This window comes from Takifugu flavidus, chromosome 6, assembly GCF_003711565.1.
Source record: "Takifugu flavidus isolate HTHZ2018 chromosome 6, ASM371156v2, whole genome shotgun sequence".
Taxonomy (NCBI): Eukaryota; Metazoa; Chordata; class Actinopteri; order Tetraodontiformes; family Tetraodontidae; genus Takifugu; species Takifugu flavidus.
The window spans coordinates 542501-560006 of NC_079525.1; the positions used below are offsets into that span (position 1 = coordinate 542501).

Genomic DNA, 17506 nt, shown 5'->3' on the forward strand with positions numbered 1-17506 from the left:
TCCCATCAAACTTATGAGCCCTGAGTGGGGATGGGGGTGAATTGGAAAGACCTTTCATTATTAACAATACCCCTATGTACTGGCAAGAAAGTACGGCTGCTCTACTAATCCAGTTTACAACAAAAAGTGAGTCAATTCTTTTTCTGACACATAAATCTACACCTATGAAGAACATGTTACCTCCAAACAGCCATTTAGACATACAACAGACATTAAACTGATTAAAAAAAAATGGAGATCTTGTGCACACCGAGGGGAGCCAATTAGAATTAATAAATGAACGTCATCTTATAGCCTGCAATCCTGAAATATGGTCCATTTCTCCTCGCTGTTCCACAGAGGACAAATATAGTGCCCGTTGCCATGGATATGACAGAGAACACATTCACACAAACGGAGCACTGAGACCATGAGGACGCACGCCCACACAGCTCTCCGTTCCTGCAATCCACAAACTCCACGTGCAGGTGAGGATGTGCGCTCCATGTGAGCGAGTCGTGCCACGTCTGCCGCGAGATGCCTTAACACGTTCCTTCCTTTTTCTGTCTCTTTTCTCAACAAGTTGGGCATAGACTTACCGTCACTGTTGGGATGGCGGTGACCAGCGAGTAGACGAGTACAGGTGGTGCCTTGCTGTTGTCCTCAGGTCCTGGGTATGGCTTGGAGTAAGATTTGTCAAAGCAGAAGAAGCCCTGGATGTGCACGGGGAACGTGTCCGTGTACTCAAAGTAGTACGCCAGCAGAACGGTCCCTGCCATGATGACCAGCTGGAAATAAAACATATTGGTTCCAGTTTTAGAACTGCATCCGGAGAGAGGAAAAGAGTTGGGAAAAACAAGAAAATAAATATAAAAAAAGGAGAAAACCTTCCTTCTCACGGCAAAGATGATGGATGCTTCTGTAATGTGTGAGTGTGAAGAGATGGTGATGAAGAAGGGAGGGAGGTAGAGATAGAGACAGCGGGAGAGAAATGAGGAGAAAGACAGAGAGGGGGAGAGAGAGAGAGTATGAGAGAGGGAGAGAGAGAGACAGAGGGATGATGAGATAGAGAAGAAATCCAGATCGAGAGAGATCCCTTCACCAATGTCAGTAAGCAGTGTGGGAGGGTGTAGGAACAAACAGAGTACGATCAAAGGAAATAACAGCGTACAGAGGAAAAGGAAAAGTGAATGAGGATGAGAGCAGGCGGGGAGGCGAGGGAGGGGAGGGGAGGGGAGGGGAGGGGAGGGGAGGGGGGGTGAAAAAACAGATGGGGTGAAAAAGAGCAGAGTGGAGGAGGGGAAGAGCAGAAGCAAGAAGAGACAGACACAACTGGGAGAAGCCAGTGGCAGAAATTATGTATGTGGGACTCTTTGCACAACTTCTGTGACTGTGCCTCGCTCATCTGCATGCGGAGCACAAGCCGGGATGCACGACCTTCACGGCTATTTCCAGCCCATTCTCAAACACGATTAGCTATTCACCAGAGCAGGCAGCAGAAACCCCCCACCCAGAACCCCGCTTTGTCCCGCAGACAGATGCACACAAGTTTTCCTTCGCGGTCCAGTGGGCAGCACCCTCGCCACGTGTCCCAGTTCCTCACTGGGAGAGCTACGAGCACAGCGAGCACTTCTAAATCTGCACATATCTATTTGCAAGCTGCTGATTAGGGTCATCCCTAGTCAAAATGTTTGCCTGATTAACTTCTATTGTCTGAGAAGGAGAAATTTATCAGCAGCAAAACACGGGGAGCCTCTGCTGGCAGACGGAGCGGGCTTTCGGAATTAGGGCAGCAGTGTTTGCTGGGTGTTGCTAACAGTTTTAGCAATTTTCTTACAGGCTATCGCATTAGAATGGTAATGCGGTGGAATTAAATACAAAATAGGGGTGATTATAAATATTCACGACAAGATCAGACTTTTTCTATGATTTCCGAGCCGGATTCTGATTAAATTGGTAGACTGACCTTTGTCAAATCAGGCCTTTTCACCTGTCTCATGCATGTATAATGAATGATGGTAATTAGTGAAGTAATAATAATCAGTGGAAAGGACGTGTCTTCCCTGTCAGTCATCCCATCCCTGTCATGCGTGTGCAGCTGAAAATAAGGAGGAAACCGGCAAAATCGGATCCAATCACGTTACAGCAAAATATAACGTGCCGATCATTGCCACCAGTTGCCAAGGTTACGCTTCCGAAGCCGCAGATGGAGGTTTTTAATCAAGTGACATGATACAGGATTAGCAGCTAGGTCATGTGATCATCACACACACCTGTTGGTGAACGAGCTTGATCTTTAACTGTTCTGGTCAGGCTCCCGTGTTTGGACTAAGCTCGGAATTGCCCGGCAAAATGTCGGATTGAACCTTTGCCACCCGTCTCAATGTTTAGTGGCAGAGAACTCCAGAGAACGGAATTTCAGGTCATTCCTCTAACCTCCCAGTCGTCTCTTCCCGGTTCCCTCGAGCGGCGTTTCTCTTTCTGCCCTCCTGTCTCTCGTGTTCATGTCGGAGCAGAGGAGCTGGAGGCCCCGTATGAATCAACACGAATCTGGATTTCTGCCATTAAAATGATGGTGATCTGCCTCCTGGGCTCCTTTGGGTGCACAAAAAGAGACAACGTCATGTGTTCTGATGCATGAGCCTCATTTTAACAGTGTGTGTCTTGAATATATGGAACGTGTGCCGGTCTTTTCTAGACACACGTCATCTCTGCGGAGGGAGTCGCGTGAAGTTGTTTCTCGGTTTCCTCCCCCAAATCGAGGTTCAAAGCACCGAGCATGGTGGGTCTTTACGGGCGAACCCACCACAAATCGGAGTCGACTTTACACCGGTTGCCTGGCAACATTACAGCGATGACAACACTCCAGAAATTCACCATGCAGGATGATCTCAATTAACGCTCAACGGGGAGGGAACAGCTGCATTCTTTAGCTCTGTTTTTCTTATTTGTTTTGAGGAGTGAGTGGGGGGGGCAGCAAACGGACACACCGCCAGGGAAGAAAAGAACCTTCTGCAGCATCTTTATCCTCTCCAGCAAAGCGACAGAGTACCCACTTAGACTAATGCCTGGGGGGGACTTGTTACACATAACACATTTCAGCTTTACCGCAGTGAGGGGTGACAATGAGGATGGGAGGAGAAAACAGTGACCTAATTCAAACTCTTAGCATGACGCGCTTGGCTGCCGCTTCCTCTGCAGACGCTGGGAATCTGCAGATCCCCTGCAGATCGAGGCTGATCTGTGCGCTTCCTTGCCTGTGTTTTCCCAGTAATGTATTCGGTGACAAATCTCGCACCCTTCAACGCCTTGAAGACAAATAATACAGTAGACGCGTCCGTGTATCTACGCACTCTGGCAATCTATAAGCTCCAGGATGCTGTCGTTTATATATAGAATCCCGAGCTGCATTTCCTTTTCGCCTGTTTGTTTCAAACTACAGGAGCTCCGTGTGTTCGAGCGTGTGGGCGTGTGTTGTCTCTAGTGTTTTCGAACATGCCCGCGGGCGTGTGGGTGCATTCCCCTGTCTGAGGAGGAACTCTGACACAGGCACGTTGTGTGTTGAACAACTCTCCTCATCAGCTTTAACTCCCATTGTTGCCCGGCTACAGAAATCTGGACCGAGAGAAGCCGGCGGCGGCGGCTGGGGTTGGGGGGGCGGCGGCGGCTGGGGTTGGGGGGCGGTGGCGAGCGAGGGACTGCTACGAGCAGCCATCAAAGTTTAAACAAACATTTGGAGACACGTGCTGGAAACCTCTCGAAGGTATTATTCGTGTCATGTTGCATGTGTTTCTGCGCTGCTTGAGTATTGTACTGGGCGCCCCGATCGTCAGTCAGACAGCTCCAACAACGCATGGCGGGGAAATGATGCAGGAAAAGCCCAAAGTTGCAGCTCAGGATACAAGCAGGAAGGATTTTACAACCAGATTGCCACAATAAAATTTTCAGTATCACGAAAACAAAGAAGAAAAGAAAGTAAAGCTTCCAGCCACAGGAGCCATCGAGATGCTTTTTAACTGTGAAACAGGAAACAACCCCCCCATGCAGACTCTACTCTTCATGACATTTCCCTCCAGTCCCAACAATAAGCAACTTTCTGCACCCGCAGCTAGACCGCCTCCAAAGGTCACAGCGACTTTAGCTTTCAAAGTTGCCGTTTTCTAATTTGCATGGAGACGCATCCCCCACAGGTCACCTTGAACAACAAATCTGCATCTGAGCCAAAGAGCCAACCCCCCCCCCCAAATTCACCAAACGTGACATCGCTGACGAGCGAAAGGGGCAGAGGGGGCGAGGCAGGCCAGCCGCCTCAACGCTGACTCCGTCATGCGGAGGCAAACTGTTTACTTTCACAATAGCCAATCGGGGTGGATTCATTTCTGCTTTGTTGTGCCTAAAAGTCCAGATCTGTCAAAGTGCATTGGAATCCACAGAGCAGTGTGGGTAGCATCTGCCCCACTTGATACTGTTGGCTTGTTCCTCCTCCAGCACCAAGACGTTATTGTCAAGTGTTTCTCCTGTCGCTCTTCAGAGCGTTGCATGGAAACAACATGTTCTCCACTAAATCATACAAACAGCTTTTGGAAGGTTTTAATCCCCAAAATGCATCGAACTGTTGTGTTCCTACCCTAATACCACTGGATTTAGTGGGAATTCATTTTGAGTAGCCTTCTGGTATCTGCGCAAGATTTATAGTCAGTAATCTCTCCTGATAGCTGAGGTTTTATTGATCATCTGGCCTGCCAGCAAGATGAATCACATTCAGTAACAAATCACCAACTTCAACGGAATTTCTACATAATATAAAATCAAACTGACGGTAGCAAACAGACAAAAGAGTTTCCTGATCTGATTCCCAACTCATCTGATGCCCCTCATTTAAAATGGTCGTACTTCGGTTTGATCTGGAAAAAAGAAGATTTTGGTTCAGAAATAGTTCCTGAGTAGCATCCAGACACGTAAATATCATCCAACCTCGGATTCATTTCTGCCAGCCAACTATTTAACATATTCTTCTTTGCTTCAGCATCGGTTTCATGCTTTAAAGCCAAATCAGCAATGACCTTTCAGAATCCATTAAGCTGGTCAATGTCTGTCCATCCATCCTGGGATACTGGGATCCATCCCAGCAGTCCACTGGTTGGGAGGCAGGAATCCTCCCAGGACCCCAGTCACACCGAGTCTCCAATCAAGCTGATGCATATGAGGAGAACATGCAAATTCCAACGAACCATAAACCCTGCTATGGAGCCACCGTGCACCCCGCAGCACCACCGTGCACCCCGCTGCACCGCCGTGCACCCCGCTGCACCACCGTGCACCGCACAGCACCACCGTGCACGTGCCTCCCAGTGTTCTCCAGGAGAATGTTTGATATCTGAAACTTAAAGCACTGTTGCCTCACAGCTCGTGTTCACGGTTCAAATCTCTCGAAAGCCGGGGGCTTTTCTCCGTGGAGCTCATGCTCCCTTCTCTCAGGGTCTTCAGCTTCATGACGTGCACCCAGGGGACGGGCACATTTGTGAGTCTAAAATGACCTTAGGTGTAAATATGAGTGGGAATGGTCATTTGTTTTCTGTGTCATCCCTGTGATGAGCCGGTGACTTATCCAGGGGCCTCTCACAGGTTCCAGCCCCCTCACGACCCCGTGCAGGGATAAAGTGGTACATGATGGATGGATTTCTGGGTTTAAAGGCTTTAAAATGAATATTTTCTGTGCACTAATCGTTGTGAGAGCACATCATCTTCACAGAGCGACACTGAAGCGGCGTCACGCATCTGAACTTGCAGAGAGGTGAGAGAGAGATTTTGAGGGAGAGGTGTCAGAGCAAGTGACCCGCCCGGGGAGGCCCGGCGCTGGAGCTCAGCGGGCACGTTACCTTGCTCAAGGGCAGCGCTCTGGAAATGTCTTCATCGTATGTATGACATCCACACCGGCTTTCTTCCTTAATGACTCATGCTGATCTATTTTTGCCAGCTCCTAAATTCAAAATCTGGGTTGGATTTACTGACAAAAATGACAAATTGAGGATTACATGCAAAGAGAACCCACTTTGATTTAGCTACTAAAATATGTCTGTATAAATTGAGCCATGGGACGAAACCTGGCTTTGTAAATATGAGCTAAATTTAAGATGATGACCCTTTTCTGCGTGACCCAGTAAATGCAGAAGACTTATCGGAGTGCATAATTAAGGATTACTGTTCACACCTCTGCACTTCAAAGTGAGTACAAGCAAGAAAATCACAATATGGATCTAATGTGACAGGAAGAGGGAGAAGAGGCCCGCAAAGACCTTTCAGGGAGAAACGTCTGACAATAATAATGTTGTGGGATTCAGAGAAGGTGACGAGAACATCTCCGTGGGACCGTTCTGTGAGCGCTGCGTGTCTAAACAGGGCCAGTGCGAAGCAGCCAGATGGCAGGAGAGTCAACACATAAAGTCAAACGTGTTTGCAGAAGGTGAGGACGTGTGGACGGAGGCTGAAGTCGAAGTGACGGCGTCCAGCTGGGAGGAAATGAATGTCACACTGTATAAAGGGACATGACTTGGGCCACGATGCAGATGGACACGAGGGGGAAAGGCTGCTTGTACAAGCACGCGCACCAAACCAGTGCTGTATAATAGCAGCTTCCTCATACATGCATATAGAGCAACAAGCTCTTCACAACCTTCAGCTACATTTAAAAATGACGCACCGTCTATAGCTGCCAGCTCGTTCCGTCCGTATGTCAGATAACTTTAAGTGAAGCTAAAAAAGGGCATGAGGCCCAGTGGCAAGGGAGCTAAACGGATGAGATCAGTCACTCCATGTTCTTCATGCAAATAGTGCAAAACTTTTTCTTCAGAACGTGACCCAAATGTTTGCATTGACACTGCCAGTGTGACAGAGTCTCTGTATCTGACCTCTGACTGACCTCCGTTTGACCTCTGTCTGCACTAAATGTCTCCGTCTACCTGTTGTGTGTTGGTGAACAGACCACACATCAGCCGAAGGGAAATCTCAGCCTCAAACAACAAGTGTCTGGCTAAAACTCTGATTTGCCAACAAACATTAATATCAGACAAGTTCATGCATCGGTTAAAAATGAAAGGCTGCAGAAGACAGCCATGCATCTCATCATTTTTGTTGATTTGAATTTATAATGAGCTTCTAAAATCACAAAGCATGTGATCATAGATTCCCTGTCTCTGGCCCCATGATGAAAGGATGGTACATATTAAAAAAACAATCAGACAAACAAACAATAAACAATGCAGATACATATCCAGGTATATGTATCCAGGATATATATCTGATATCAGACCAGACCTGCTCAGCTGCCTGCAAGCAAACTTGAATTTAGACATGTACACAGACCACCCCTGGTTACAAGTGTTGTTTATGGTTTCAGTGCAAAATAAAAGTGTTAAAGCACTGTGTCAATTTTACACAGCAAATGTGACCCGGGGGCCGTAAATGTCGTTATGGAATAAAAATGGGTTGGGGCGTGAATCATCTGCCATCAATCCTGCCACGTCACAACAGCAACAAATGGAGCCAATGAATGTATCCACTGCCCCCTGGTGTTGAACGGACGGTATTACAACACACTAATGGAGACAAGCGCACAAGATAGATGAGCTGAGTGATGGGAAACAGCGGGCAGGCAAAAGTGATAAGAGCCTTAAAGAGTGGACTGGGAGGCACAGAAGAAGGGAAAGAAGAGGGAGATAAACCGATAGATTAAATGGTAATGAAACATTAGTATATCACAGAAAGTACCCGAGCAGCGTGGAGTGTGCCACTGGGAAATAAAGTCTGGAAGGCAGCAGAGGAGCAAAAGACAGGAGAGAGACGAAGACAATAAATGAGGATATATGAGTGTGAAGCAGGAAAGGGTAAAATATAGAGAGAAAGCAGGAGCGAGCAGTGGATCACATCACGCGTTTATCATTTCTGTAGCTTTTGCTCTCGCTCCCTCCTCCTTCCCTGTCAGCTACCATTCAGACTGTTTCCTAAACTGTGATGATGCTCGGACAATATGTACAAAACACATTTCCATCTAAAAAAAAATGAAAGAGAGCCTGAGCAAACCCCCTCACTTCATCCTCTCTCCACGACAACCGCGGTCACATAATGCTACAAAGTCCCTGAGCAAACGTGCCCCCGCATCCAAAAAAGAGGAAAAAACCAGAGTCGCTACAGCCTCATGCACAGACATGATTCAGGACTCAGAGCCTGCAGGGCCATTTCAGTGATCAGCACGTGTCATTTGCAGCTCAGATACGCCGGGTATGTCTATCCATTTCTACATAACTAAATAAATTTGCTTTTGTTCAGCATTTTAATGTCCTTTTTGCAAATAAAGGTAGTAAAATAATTAAACGTCTACAATCAGACCTGCCTCTGTTACAGGCTGTTCAGCTGTTGCCTGCAGCAGCGACACTCAGCAATCATGGATCAATTATATATAAAAGATCAGCATATAGAATATTGCCTATATGATCTGTATTCCGTTGAAAATGATTTGGTCTTGGGCCTGAAGGCTAGTCAACAGGAATCCAATGAATAATGAGGAGATAATGCGTGCTGTGTGCATGTGTGTGTGCACCAAAACATTAAATTCTATACTCAACTTAAAACGCCTGCGTCTGAAAATAGATTCAGCCTTGACAAATCGTTTCTCTCGGCCCTGGAGCGGAAATCAATAATGGCTAGAAATTCTGCTTTGCCAAAATGATCCACCTGCACAATAATCTTCTTTCAGGCTAAGATGTGAATAAAGAAGTGTGCCTAAAATGATGATCACGTTGGCCTTTGGGTCCTTTGCCTGCAGCCACGCAGACTGATGCGGCTGCACAGACGGCTACAGACGAGCGGCGTGGCGGAGGAAACCAGCAACGGCTTGGCTTTATATGTGACCTTCGGGAAATGTGGAGAAGTTGAAGAGTGGTTCTCAAGCAAAATCTGCTTTGTTTTGTTCTGATTCTGCACCCTTTGTGGCTCAGTCAGTGATTAAGATGTGATTGAGCGCGTACATGAAAGGCATAACCGGCCGTACCAGCCTGGATCATGATTCGCTCTACACAACCAGTTTCAGACACAGACAGGGAGGCGAAGTGGACACGCTGGAGGTGAATACAAACACTTGTGCTGCTCCCATAAGCCACATCAGCGACGAGGCCTCCTTCTCAGCAAGCACAGCGCCCTCTAGTGACGGGCTGACGGTAGCGCCGGAACTCCGGCGGGGCTGCAAATCAAAACCCTGTAAAACGTGGTACCAAATTCACAAATGGTGTTTTTGTGAGTTGTGTATTAAGTGCAGCATTAAGTTTAACATAAAAGTTTAATGGAAGTTGTTTGTTTTTTTTTAAATGAAATGATTTTAAAGGTTAAATCAAGCAAACTGCTTTTCATATACAGAAGTTAATCTGTATGAAAATGAGTGCAGAAAAACCATTTTAAAGAAACAGCAGTGTGGAGCTAAACATCTCCAGAAAAGGCTAAACACATACAGCAAATGCATAGCCGGGAGGTAGAAGCTGCACGGAGGCAGCGCTGAAACCAGCAGGGAATGAGGATGAAACAAAAGGCTCATCCCAAGAAGATGTTTTGTTGTAAAGAACTGCAGACCTGATGCATTCAGGCTGTTTTTCAGCACCCAGGAAGTTCTCTTTTATAGCAACCGAAGGCAGATATCAAAAGCCCATAAATACAGTTTAGCATGTGCAACAATTAGCTAGGACATCACGAACAGAACATAACCAGAAATACTAGAATCTCTTGTTTTACAGCTCTAACACGAGGTCAGAATACTTTTTGTCACCAACACTTGCAAAATTCAAGATTGTTGCAGGTTAATAGCTAAATAGCTGTAGCTAATCTAAAAGCATTTGTTCATTTATAAAGCATCTATTACACTCAAGATTGTGTCTAGTCCATATAGAGACATGCAGAGCCCGGCCCCGGAGCAAGCAGTCATCATCAGTCCTCGGAGGAAGTGACTGTGAACGCTTCGTGGATGACCAACGATGCAGCAAAGACACTGACGACATTCTATGGCGCTGCTCCGACGGCCAGTTCAAACCATCCACCCATGAGTGAAGGCACAGTCTGACGTTGTGTATCCTTTAGGAATAATTCAAAGAACGTCAGTACCTCCGGAAACCTCTAACGAGCACCGCATTGGTAACAGAAATCCGGCCGACTGATTTTAGGATGTGAATCATCGTGTGGTCTGTTCGCTCGCGGTGTCACAGGAGGAGGCTGTGAACCGAGGCACAAAGTGAGCGCTGCGGCGGCTCCGTGCTGTCAGTAACAGCTAAGGTGCATCCACTACTTCTATGACAGCCGACACCACAGGGATCCGCCACGACTGGGCCACAACAACAGGATGTGCCTTCCACACACTGGTGCCTCCAGCAAGTCAGGAACCAGCAGCGTCACACAGATCTCCAGGAGGCTCCTTTGAAGCCACGTCTGTGGTCCAACGCTGACCAGACTCTGGGTCTTTGGCAGCACGACCGCAGCAGCATCAAGCAACAACAAGAGCATCAACTAGACCCTAAAAATCCAGAAGAGAATCACAGGCAACAAACAGGCAGGACAGTTTTTAGGGGTGGCTGCTTTCCACGCTGGTGCCTAAAATCCCATTTATGAAATCTACTATTCCCGGGGGGGTGGGGAGGGGGGATCTAATCAATAAAAAAAAAAAAACTATGAGGAAAAGAGAGGAAGAAAGAAGGCAGGGTTCACTGAAGAGATCACAAGGGAAAAAGACAGAGCAAAGAAACGCAGTAATGAGATGCTGATGTAACCAGGAAGGAGTGACTGCCCTCCGGGGGAACCGCTCCACAGTACGATGCTTCAGGACGAGCATGTGTGGGGGGCATTAAACTGCCCTCTCACCCATGGCCATTAGACTCAAAATACAGTTTCAGCAATACCAGAGGTGAGTGAAGTGACCGGGGCCGGCATCCATGATGGATCTGACGGGCTGTAGCAGAAACCAGAGGAAACCACAGAGCCACCACTCTGCCTCTGACATCAGGTGAGCGAAGGAGGCGTAAAAGGAAGAACTAATACTCATGATAGCGGCAGCAGTGATGGAGCTCTCACTGGTAACATGGCTGAGCTGCGTCTGAGAAACGAGGAGGAATGAGGGCAACAACAGGCAGGGCTTGAGTGGGTGGAGAAGATGAGGCTTTACAAGTGCACAGGAATAATAGAGAGAGCCACAGATGGAATTACTTAAGGGGGGAAATCCTTGAGTGGAGCAATGAGGGGGATCCATAGAAAAGGTGATTAGAAAGTTCTCAAGAGACGTGGAGGAGGGGCGGGTGGGGGGGGGGGGGGTAGGGAGATCTTTAAACTGAGACATACTGTAGATTCAAAACATGATAGAACTTCACGAGACCAAAGCAGCCTGATGGGATGATAGAAGCCAGATTAAATGTGTGAAATCCTGCTTTGACTGCGTGATGCGGAGCACGGCTCTGGCAGGGGTGCGTTTAAAGGCCGTCGGACATTTCATGTGGCCGAGGAAGACGCGGTTCGTGAAAGACAGCGGGCCTAAAAAGACACACGGGCGGCTCTCAAACGGGATTGTCACAGTTTGTGGAAAGCCTGTCGTATCTCCCTGAACTTCTGACTCCTCCAGCCTCGACGCTTTCATAGTTTAGCCTGAACCAAAAACGAGGCCTCACATCGGGCTGAATTCAGACACAAGGAAGGAGTTTCAGCAGGCAGGAACCTGCTAAATCAGCCATTGTTGATACAGCACGCAGGACCTGAAGGCTCAGTGTGTAAAGCAACAGCACGGGCTAATTGGGTTTCCACTGTTAATTAGGCCAATTAATTAGGAAATGCAGCTGAGGCGATGAGCGTCTCCATCGGGTCATTTAGGGATTACGGAAGAATATTCGTGGGAAGAGAAAAAGAGGGTAGGAATAGAGAAAAGTAGCTTATGAGCAAAAGGGTCACTCGAGAGGGACCCATTTCCAACATAAATACTTCCAACTCAATGTTATCCCTAAATGATCCGTGGAATTAGGGTAATTACCCGTTTGTTGTGAAATTAATCAAATCAATAAGTTGTGGGAGTCAGTACCACAGAATCAGCACCGGCTTTAATTGACACACAGAGGTAACCGTCGCTAATCAGCCGTGAAAAAGGTGTAAAACGAGGGAGGGAGGGAGCGTTTTCAAGAGCACTCGCAACATGAAGGGGACCTAAGTTATGGGATGGATGACGTTTAACCCTTTTTGAACAGGTGACGTCCATGGATGACAGTCTGCTAGCGTAGAGAATAAGTCTCACAAGGACAGAACATGCGGCTCACCTCCACAAAGAGGAAACATGGCACTATGTAGGTGCTGGACTTTTGCAAGCTTCTGTCCTCTGGAAAGCTGCTCATCACCCTCCTCTGTGCAGTCCGCTGACCTCCAACCATCTGTGGGTTAAAAGATCAAAAGATCTGTATAGAACAAGTCTTCACGAGACATTACAACAAAGGACTGTGGAGCCGGCGCACGCTGCAATGTGAGAAACGTGGTCTGCAACCAGGCAACGACAAACTTTCAAACTCATGACTGACTAAATTCTTTCCTGAAGTTTTAAAAAACTCCAGAGTGTAAAGGATGTTAACAGGAAATCATTTGAATAGTGATGCGTGTAAAATGACAGGAAAGAGGCAAAAACATGAATTATGGTCACTATACAGTAAATAATGCTGTTAGCTAGCGCTACGTGCTCTGAAATCAACCAGCCTGTAGCAACAACATGCTATCAACAACTCACTAATCATTATTAGAGTGGAAGCTTTAATGCACATAATTAAGTGTCCTTTTTTTTAATAAAACACCTGAATAATTGCATTTTTTTTCCTGCTTTCCTCATATTTTGCTGAAGAAAACGAAGAGCTAACGTTTCACCACTGTTGACTGCAGGACTGAAAGGAAATAAAATTAGCATTTTATGCCATCATTTCATAGAGTAATTATGTTATTACCTCAAGAGGGGCTGTCGAACAGAAAAATATAAGTACAAGTTTACAGACATGTGGAAGCTAAAAAGGCCTCCCATTCTCCTGAAAGATGCAATTAGACCCTAATTAGACCCTAATTCTCATGAAGAAAATGATGCAACGGTGGTCAAGAAAAAACACTTTTGCTCATAGAAAAAAAGCAGACAAACAGGTGGGCTGGTGGGTACGAGGGGAGGCAATCAGCGAGGATGGCAGGGAAGGAGAAATGAGGTTGAAAGGAGGAGAAGCAGACTGGAAACAGAGGAGCGCTGATCAAAAACAAAAGCCTGACAGAAGAAGATAAGAGGGAGACAAAGTCATGACGCCGGCGTTGTGAGACTCCTCAGAAGTGAAGGGCGCTGGAGTCTAAAGCCCGCAGCCTCAGCAGTGGGGAAACAACAGAGAGTGAGGAGATAACAGGTGGAGGATGAACAAAAACAGCTCCCAAAGCGGGAGTGGCAGGAGGCAGAGAAGAACGGCCGGCCTCATAGATGCGGAGCATGAAGATGCCGAAAGATGTCAACATCTGGTCCTTTCAAAGAGTCGATGGAGAATAAATGAATTTGCAAAAACTGCAGTTTACAAATCAAAAGAGAAATCCCTGAGTGGTCTGAACAGGAGTCCAACAGCAACCGTCACTCTCCCGCTCATCTCCTAGCCAACAACGGTCTCGCTGTCTCGATGGCTGAGGGCGAGAACTCCGCCTGTCGACTCAGCGCTTCGTGCAATCGATGATGGTTTTTGATCAGAGAGGAGGCGGATTCAATCAGAGGTCGACACGCTTCCAGGTCCGAGGTTCACAGAGAGTTAAAATGCAAACTGAAGAACTTCAGATTCAGGTTTAGATCTGAAATCCGACTGAAGAAGGTCTTCGTTCACCGCTGCAGCAACATGCAACATGACGGAATTGTGAGGAAAAGCATGAAAAACGAGGCAGAAATGACTGTAGAGACCGCCAGCACCACATCTGGACCTATGGATCTGCTCACAGACGGCTGGTTCTGCTGGTGGAATCACAGCAGCTGGACTGTTGGAGCGCCATGAAGGCGTTTCACCCTCGTCCAACAGGCTGCATCAGTTCTGACTGTTGGGGAGTTCCAGGTACTGAACCAGTTCCAGGTCATTAACACGTCTTTGTCAACCTGGAAACCATCATTAACCAGAGGTGGAGCTCTGAGACCTCACCTCTCACCTCTTTACAATACAGTATTGATGAACCTCCCCAGGAGAAGAGGCTACTAACGAACCCCCGTTGTGTCAGGGGATGATTCAACAACCCCCATAATGAGGGGCGGAGCAACCATAATGAGGGGTGGAGCAACCATAATAGGGGTGGAGCAACCATAACGAGGGGTGGAGCAACCATAACGAGGGGTGGAGCAACTATGATGAGGGGTCGAACGAGCTCGCATGCTGGTTTATTCATGCTGGGTCTCCACAGTCGATGGTTTCCACTGGTAGGAGGACATCACCTTAGCTTGTGCCACAACTGCTTGGCTTGGCTGACTTATTTTATTGTGCCAATTTAACTTTCCGTTCTATCAAAGCGGATAAAGAATACTAGAGTGAATCTGATACAAAATTCCAAGTATTTCATCCACAGCCAAACTGTTTGAGAAGTAAGAAAGTCTTTTATGCTGTGTTTATTTTCTGTCTTCTGTCTGTCTCCCTGGAATAACGATGATGCTGTGAAGCCTCAACCTGAACGTCTGGCTGTGCTGATCCAGTCTGAACTGCAGAAGGTGCTTTGATCACTTTAATGACACTCAACGGTGGGAAGCAGACAAAAGGGTGTACAGATCGTGGCAGAGGAATAAAAGACTGAAAATACACACACAGCAACACAAAGGAGGACTCTTAATACTGTATTTAGGTCTGCCTTTATGCTGCTGCCCTCAGAAGCAGTGAGAAGGAATCAGGCTTAAGGTTGGCGTCACTAATCGTCTCTTGTGTCGCTGTCCAATGCTGCTGACAATGATGCGCATCCTGAAGCCTCGCACTGGCACCATAGCAAGAAATACAAGATCTCTGCCATTTCCCCGGTGCACACACACACACACACACACACACACACACACACACACACACACACACACACACACACACACACACACACACACACACACTGATCCTCATATCTTCCTCTTATTCATGAGACGTCTACTTGTCATTTCTAAAAATGTTGCTGCACGTGCACTCGTTGGTTATGCAGAAACACTTTCTGTACTGTGTGTGTGTGTGTGTGTGTGTGTGTGTGTGTGTGTAAAGCAGAGAGAGAGAGAGATGGAGCGTCCTGCACAGATCCCCCCCCCCGTGCTTCACTTGAGGTTCAACAATGTGGGTCACAGATATGACAGAATCCCTCTCCCCACCCCACCCCCTCTCAGAGACATGCACACGCACACAGTTAAAAGAGCATCACTTCTTCCTCTATGTGGCCCCTTTTTAAACACAATCTGAAAAGCTCTCACCTTTAATCTCTGTATCTTGAAGGCAGCTCCGTTGCAGAGTGACCGTTCTCCGAGTCGGCTCGTCTACAAGGATTTGCTCCGGAAGCAGGATCCCATTCTGTAGTCTTTACCTCTTTTTGTCCGCTCTACCGCCTTGGCATCTCTTTCAAAGCAAACCTGCCCCTTACTTCCACCGCTCCACCACTGAGAACCCCCCCCAGCGCCGAATAAAGGGAGACAGAGGGCTCACCAAACTACCAGGCACCCAGCACTCAGCCAGCCAATCTATATCTGTCTGCACTCCGCCACTGGGTCAATAAGCTAAATATAATGATCTTCAGCAGCACTTCGAGGCTAATTAGTCAAGTGAAGGGATCCACAGGCTAGTGAGGGAGATTCCTCGGTCCTTCTGTCGTTCCCAGCTGATAGGAGGAGGAGCGCTGAGGAAAGAAAGAGAAGAGCATGTGTGTGTGCATCTGTAGCCGTGCATGCAAGTAAAAAGAGAAATGAGGAAAAGAGCATGAGGGAAAAAGGGAAAGGCAGAAGAAGACAGCTGGTGAGGAGAGTGAGAGCAGTCAGAATGTGGGGAGATGGAACGGGAAGGGATAAAGGAGAGAGGAGAGGGAGAGAGCAAGGGAGAGAGGGACAGAGAGGGAGAGAGCGAGGGAGAGAGAGGGAGAGCGAGGGAGAGAGAGAGAGAGAGGGGGAGAGAGAGAGAGAGAGAGGAGAGAGAGAGGAGAGAGAGAGGAGAGAGAGAGGAGAGAGCGAGGGAGAGAGAGGTACAGAGAGGGAGAGAGAGGAGAGAGAGAGAGGAGAGAGAGAGAGGAGCGATTCGGATGATGAAGGAAGCGGCAAAAAGATGCGGTGCACTTTAGTACCCCGAGAAAACCACTTTGCTGGTCGCAGAAGATAGCGGCAGGAGCTATAGGAGAGTGTGAGTGCACGTTGGTGAGCTATTATGTGCGTGTGGGTGTGTGTGCACATGAGCCGTCGTGCACATGTGCCTGCATGAGTGCCTAATTACAGGACAGTCATAGAGAGCAAAGGATGAGTGTGTGTGTGTGTGTGTGTGTGTGTGTGTGTGTGTGTGTGTGTGTTCCGAGGGTGACAGCATGCTCATGTTGGTATTGTCATCACAGGCGTTATTTTAAAGCTTTAGAAGCCACCAGCGTTCTGCTGTATTTCCACAAAAATACACCAAGATTTTACCAGAGAATTCGATATAATCAGTTCACCATGAGAGGTGCTCCCATTTGAGCTGTGGCTCGAGTGGGATTATTATGGTAAATCTTGGAATGAGAATATTCTGTGGCATTAGGAGAGATAAAAATATCCCACTCCAAGAGCGGGAATGAAATATGCAAAGGTTTTCTCTTCAAGACGGGTTTCTCCCCGCAACAGCCCTTTAAGGCGGCCGATATTAGAGGAAACAGCATTATTAAATCTGCCCACCCTTTTGTTCTCCTCTCAAATCACTCACAGCTGGAGAGGAAACGCGGACCAGTCACAGTAAAAGGTCTCCTTTTTGAGACTGCTAAGATGTCATAGTTCCCATGGTAACATGCTGCTTGCATAAATTGGAATATCCAGCAATCAAATGTGCATATAGAGAGGACAGGCGTGGTGTAGACGCATACATGGCCGTGCCCCCAACCTTTGGGGCACCAGGATTTACTCTAAAACACGCTTATTGTCGCTGGACTCATCACTATCCTGGTATTTAAAGACCGTTTCCCCCTCTGATCTTGTCTTTAAGTGGTCTTAATACTAAGGCAGCACGTGTTGCGTCACTATTTTAGAGTCGTTCTGTCCTGATTTTCCCACAACCTCTTATCTGCAAAGACACTGAGTGACACTTACGCGCGCTCGTGCACGTTTCAGCCGCACGTCCTCCTCCTTTACGTACGTCTGCCAGGCCTCATCATGGGATGCATGAATTTAAGTGGCTCGGATAGCGTGATACATTATGAAAGACAGGATCTATCGGGGGAGGAGGCGATGCCGGAGAGGTTGGATCTGGAAATAGAGCAAAAACACAGAGGTGGGCACATGTGACCTACAAACCGA

The 17506-nt window shown here is 47.4% G+C and overlaps 1 protein-coding gene and 1 long non-coding RNA gene across 5 annotated transcripts in view; one reads left to right on the forward strand and one right to left on the reverse strand.

Annotated features, from left to right (window-relative positions):
* LOC130527025 (uncharacterized) overlaps positions 1–693 on the forward strand; it is a 2501-nt gene extending 1808 nt beyond the window's left edge. Inside the window, exons 2-3 of the long non-coding RNA XR_008950917.1 lie at positions 340–467; positions 563–693. This is a non-coding gene — a long non-coding RNA (uncharacterized LOC130527025). The remainder of the gene's footprint in view (positions 1–339; positions 468–562) is intronic.
* The window catches only part of plppr2b (phospholipid phosphatase related 2b), a 31155-nt gene extending 13705 nt beyond the window's left edge, over positions 1–17450 (reverse strand). The window contains exons 1-4 of one of the 4 annotated variants that reach the window (XM_057035058.1): positions 17300–17450; positions 15461–15879; positions 12306–12416; positions 579–767 (exon numbers count right to left, since the gene is read on the reverse strand). In XM_057035058.1, coding sequence (XP_056891038.1) covers positions 579–767; positions 12306–12416 — 300 coding nt within the window. In that variant the 5' untranslated portion in view covers positions 15461–15879; positions 17300–17450. Of the gene's footprint in view, positions 1–578; positions 768–12305; positions 12417–15460; positions 16054–17299 lie in introns of those variants that run through there. The other 3 variants (XM_057035057.1, XM_057035059.1, XM_057035060.1) reach the window with 3 other exon arrangements.
* Positions 17451–17506: the final 56 nt, after the last annotated feature.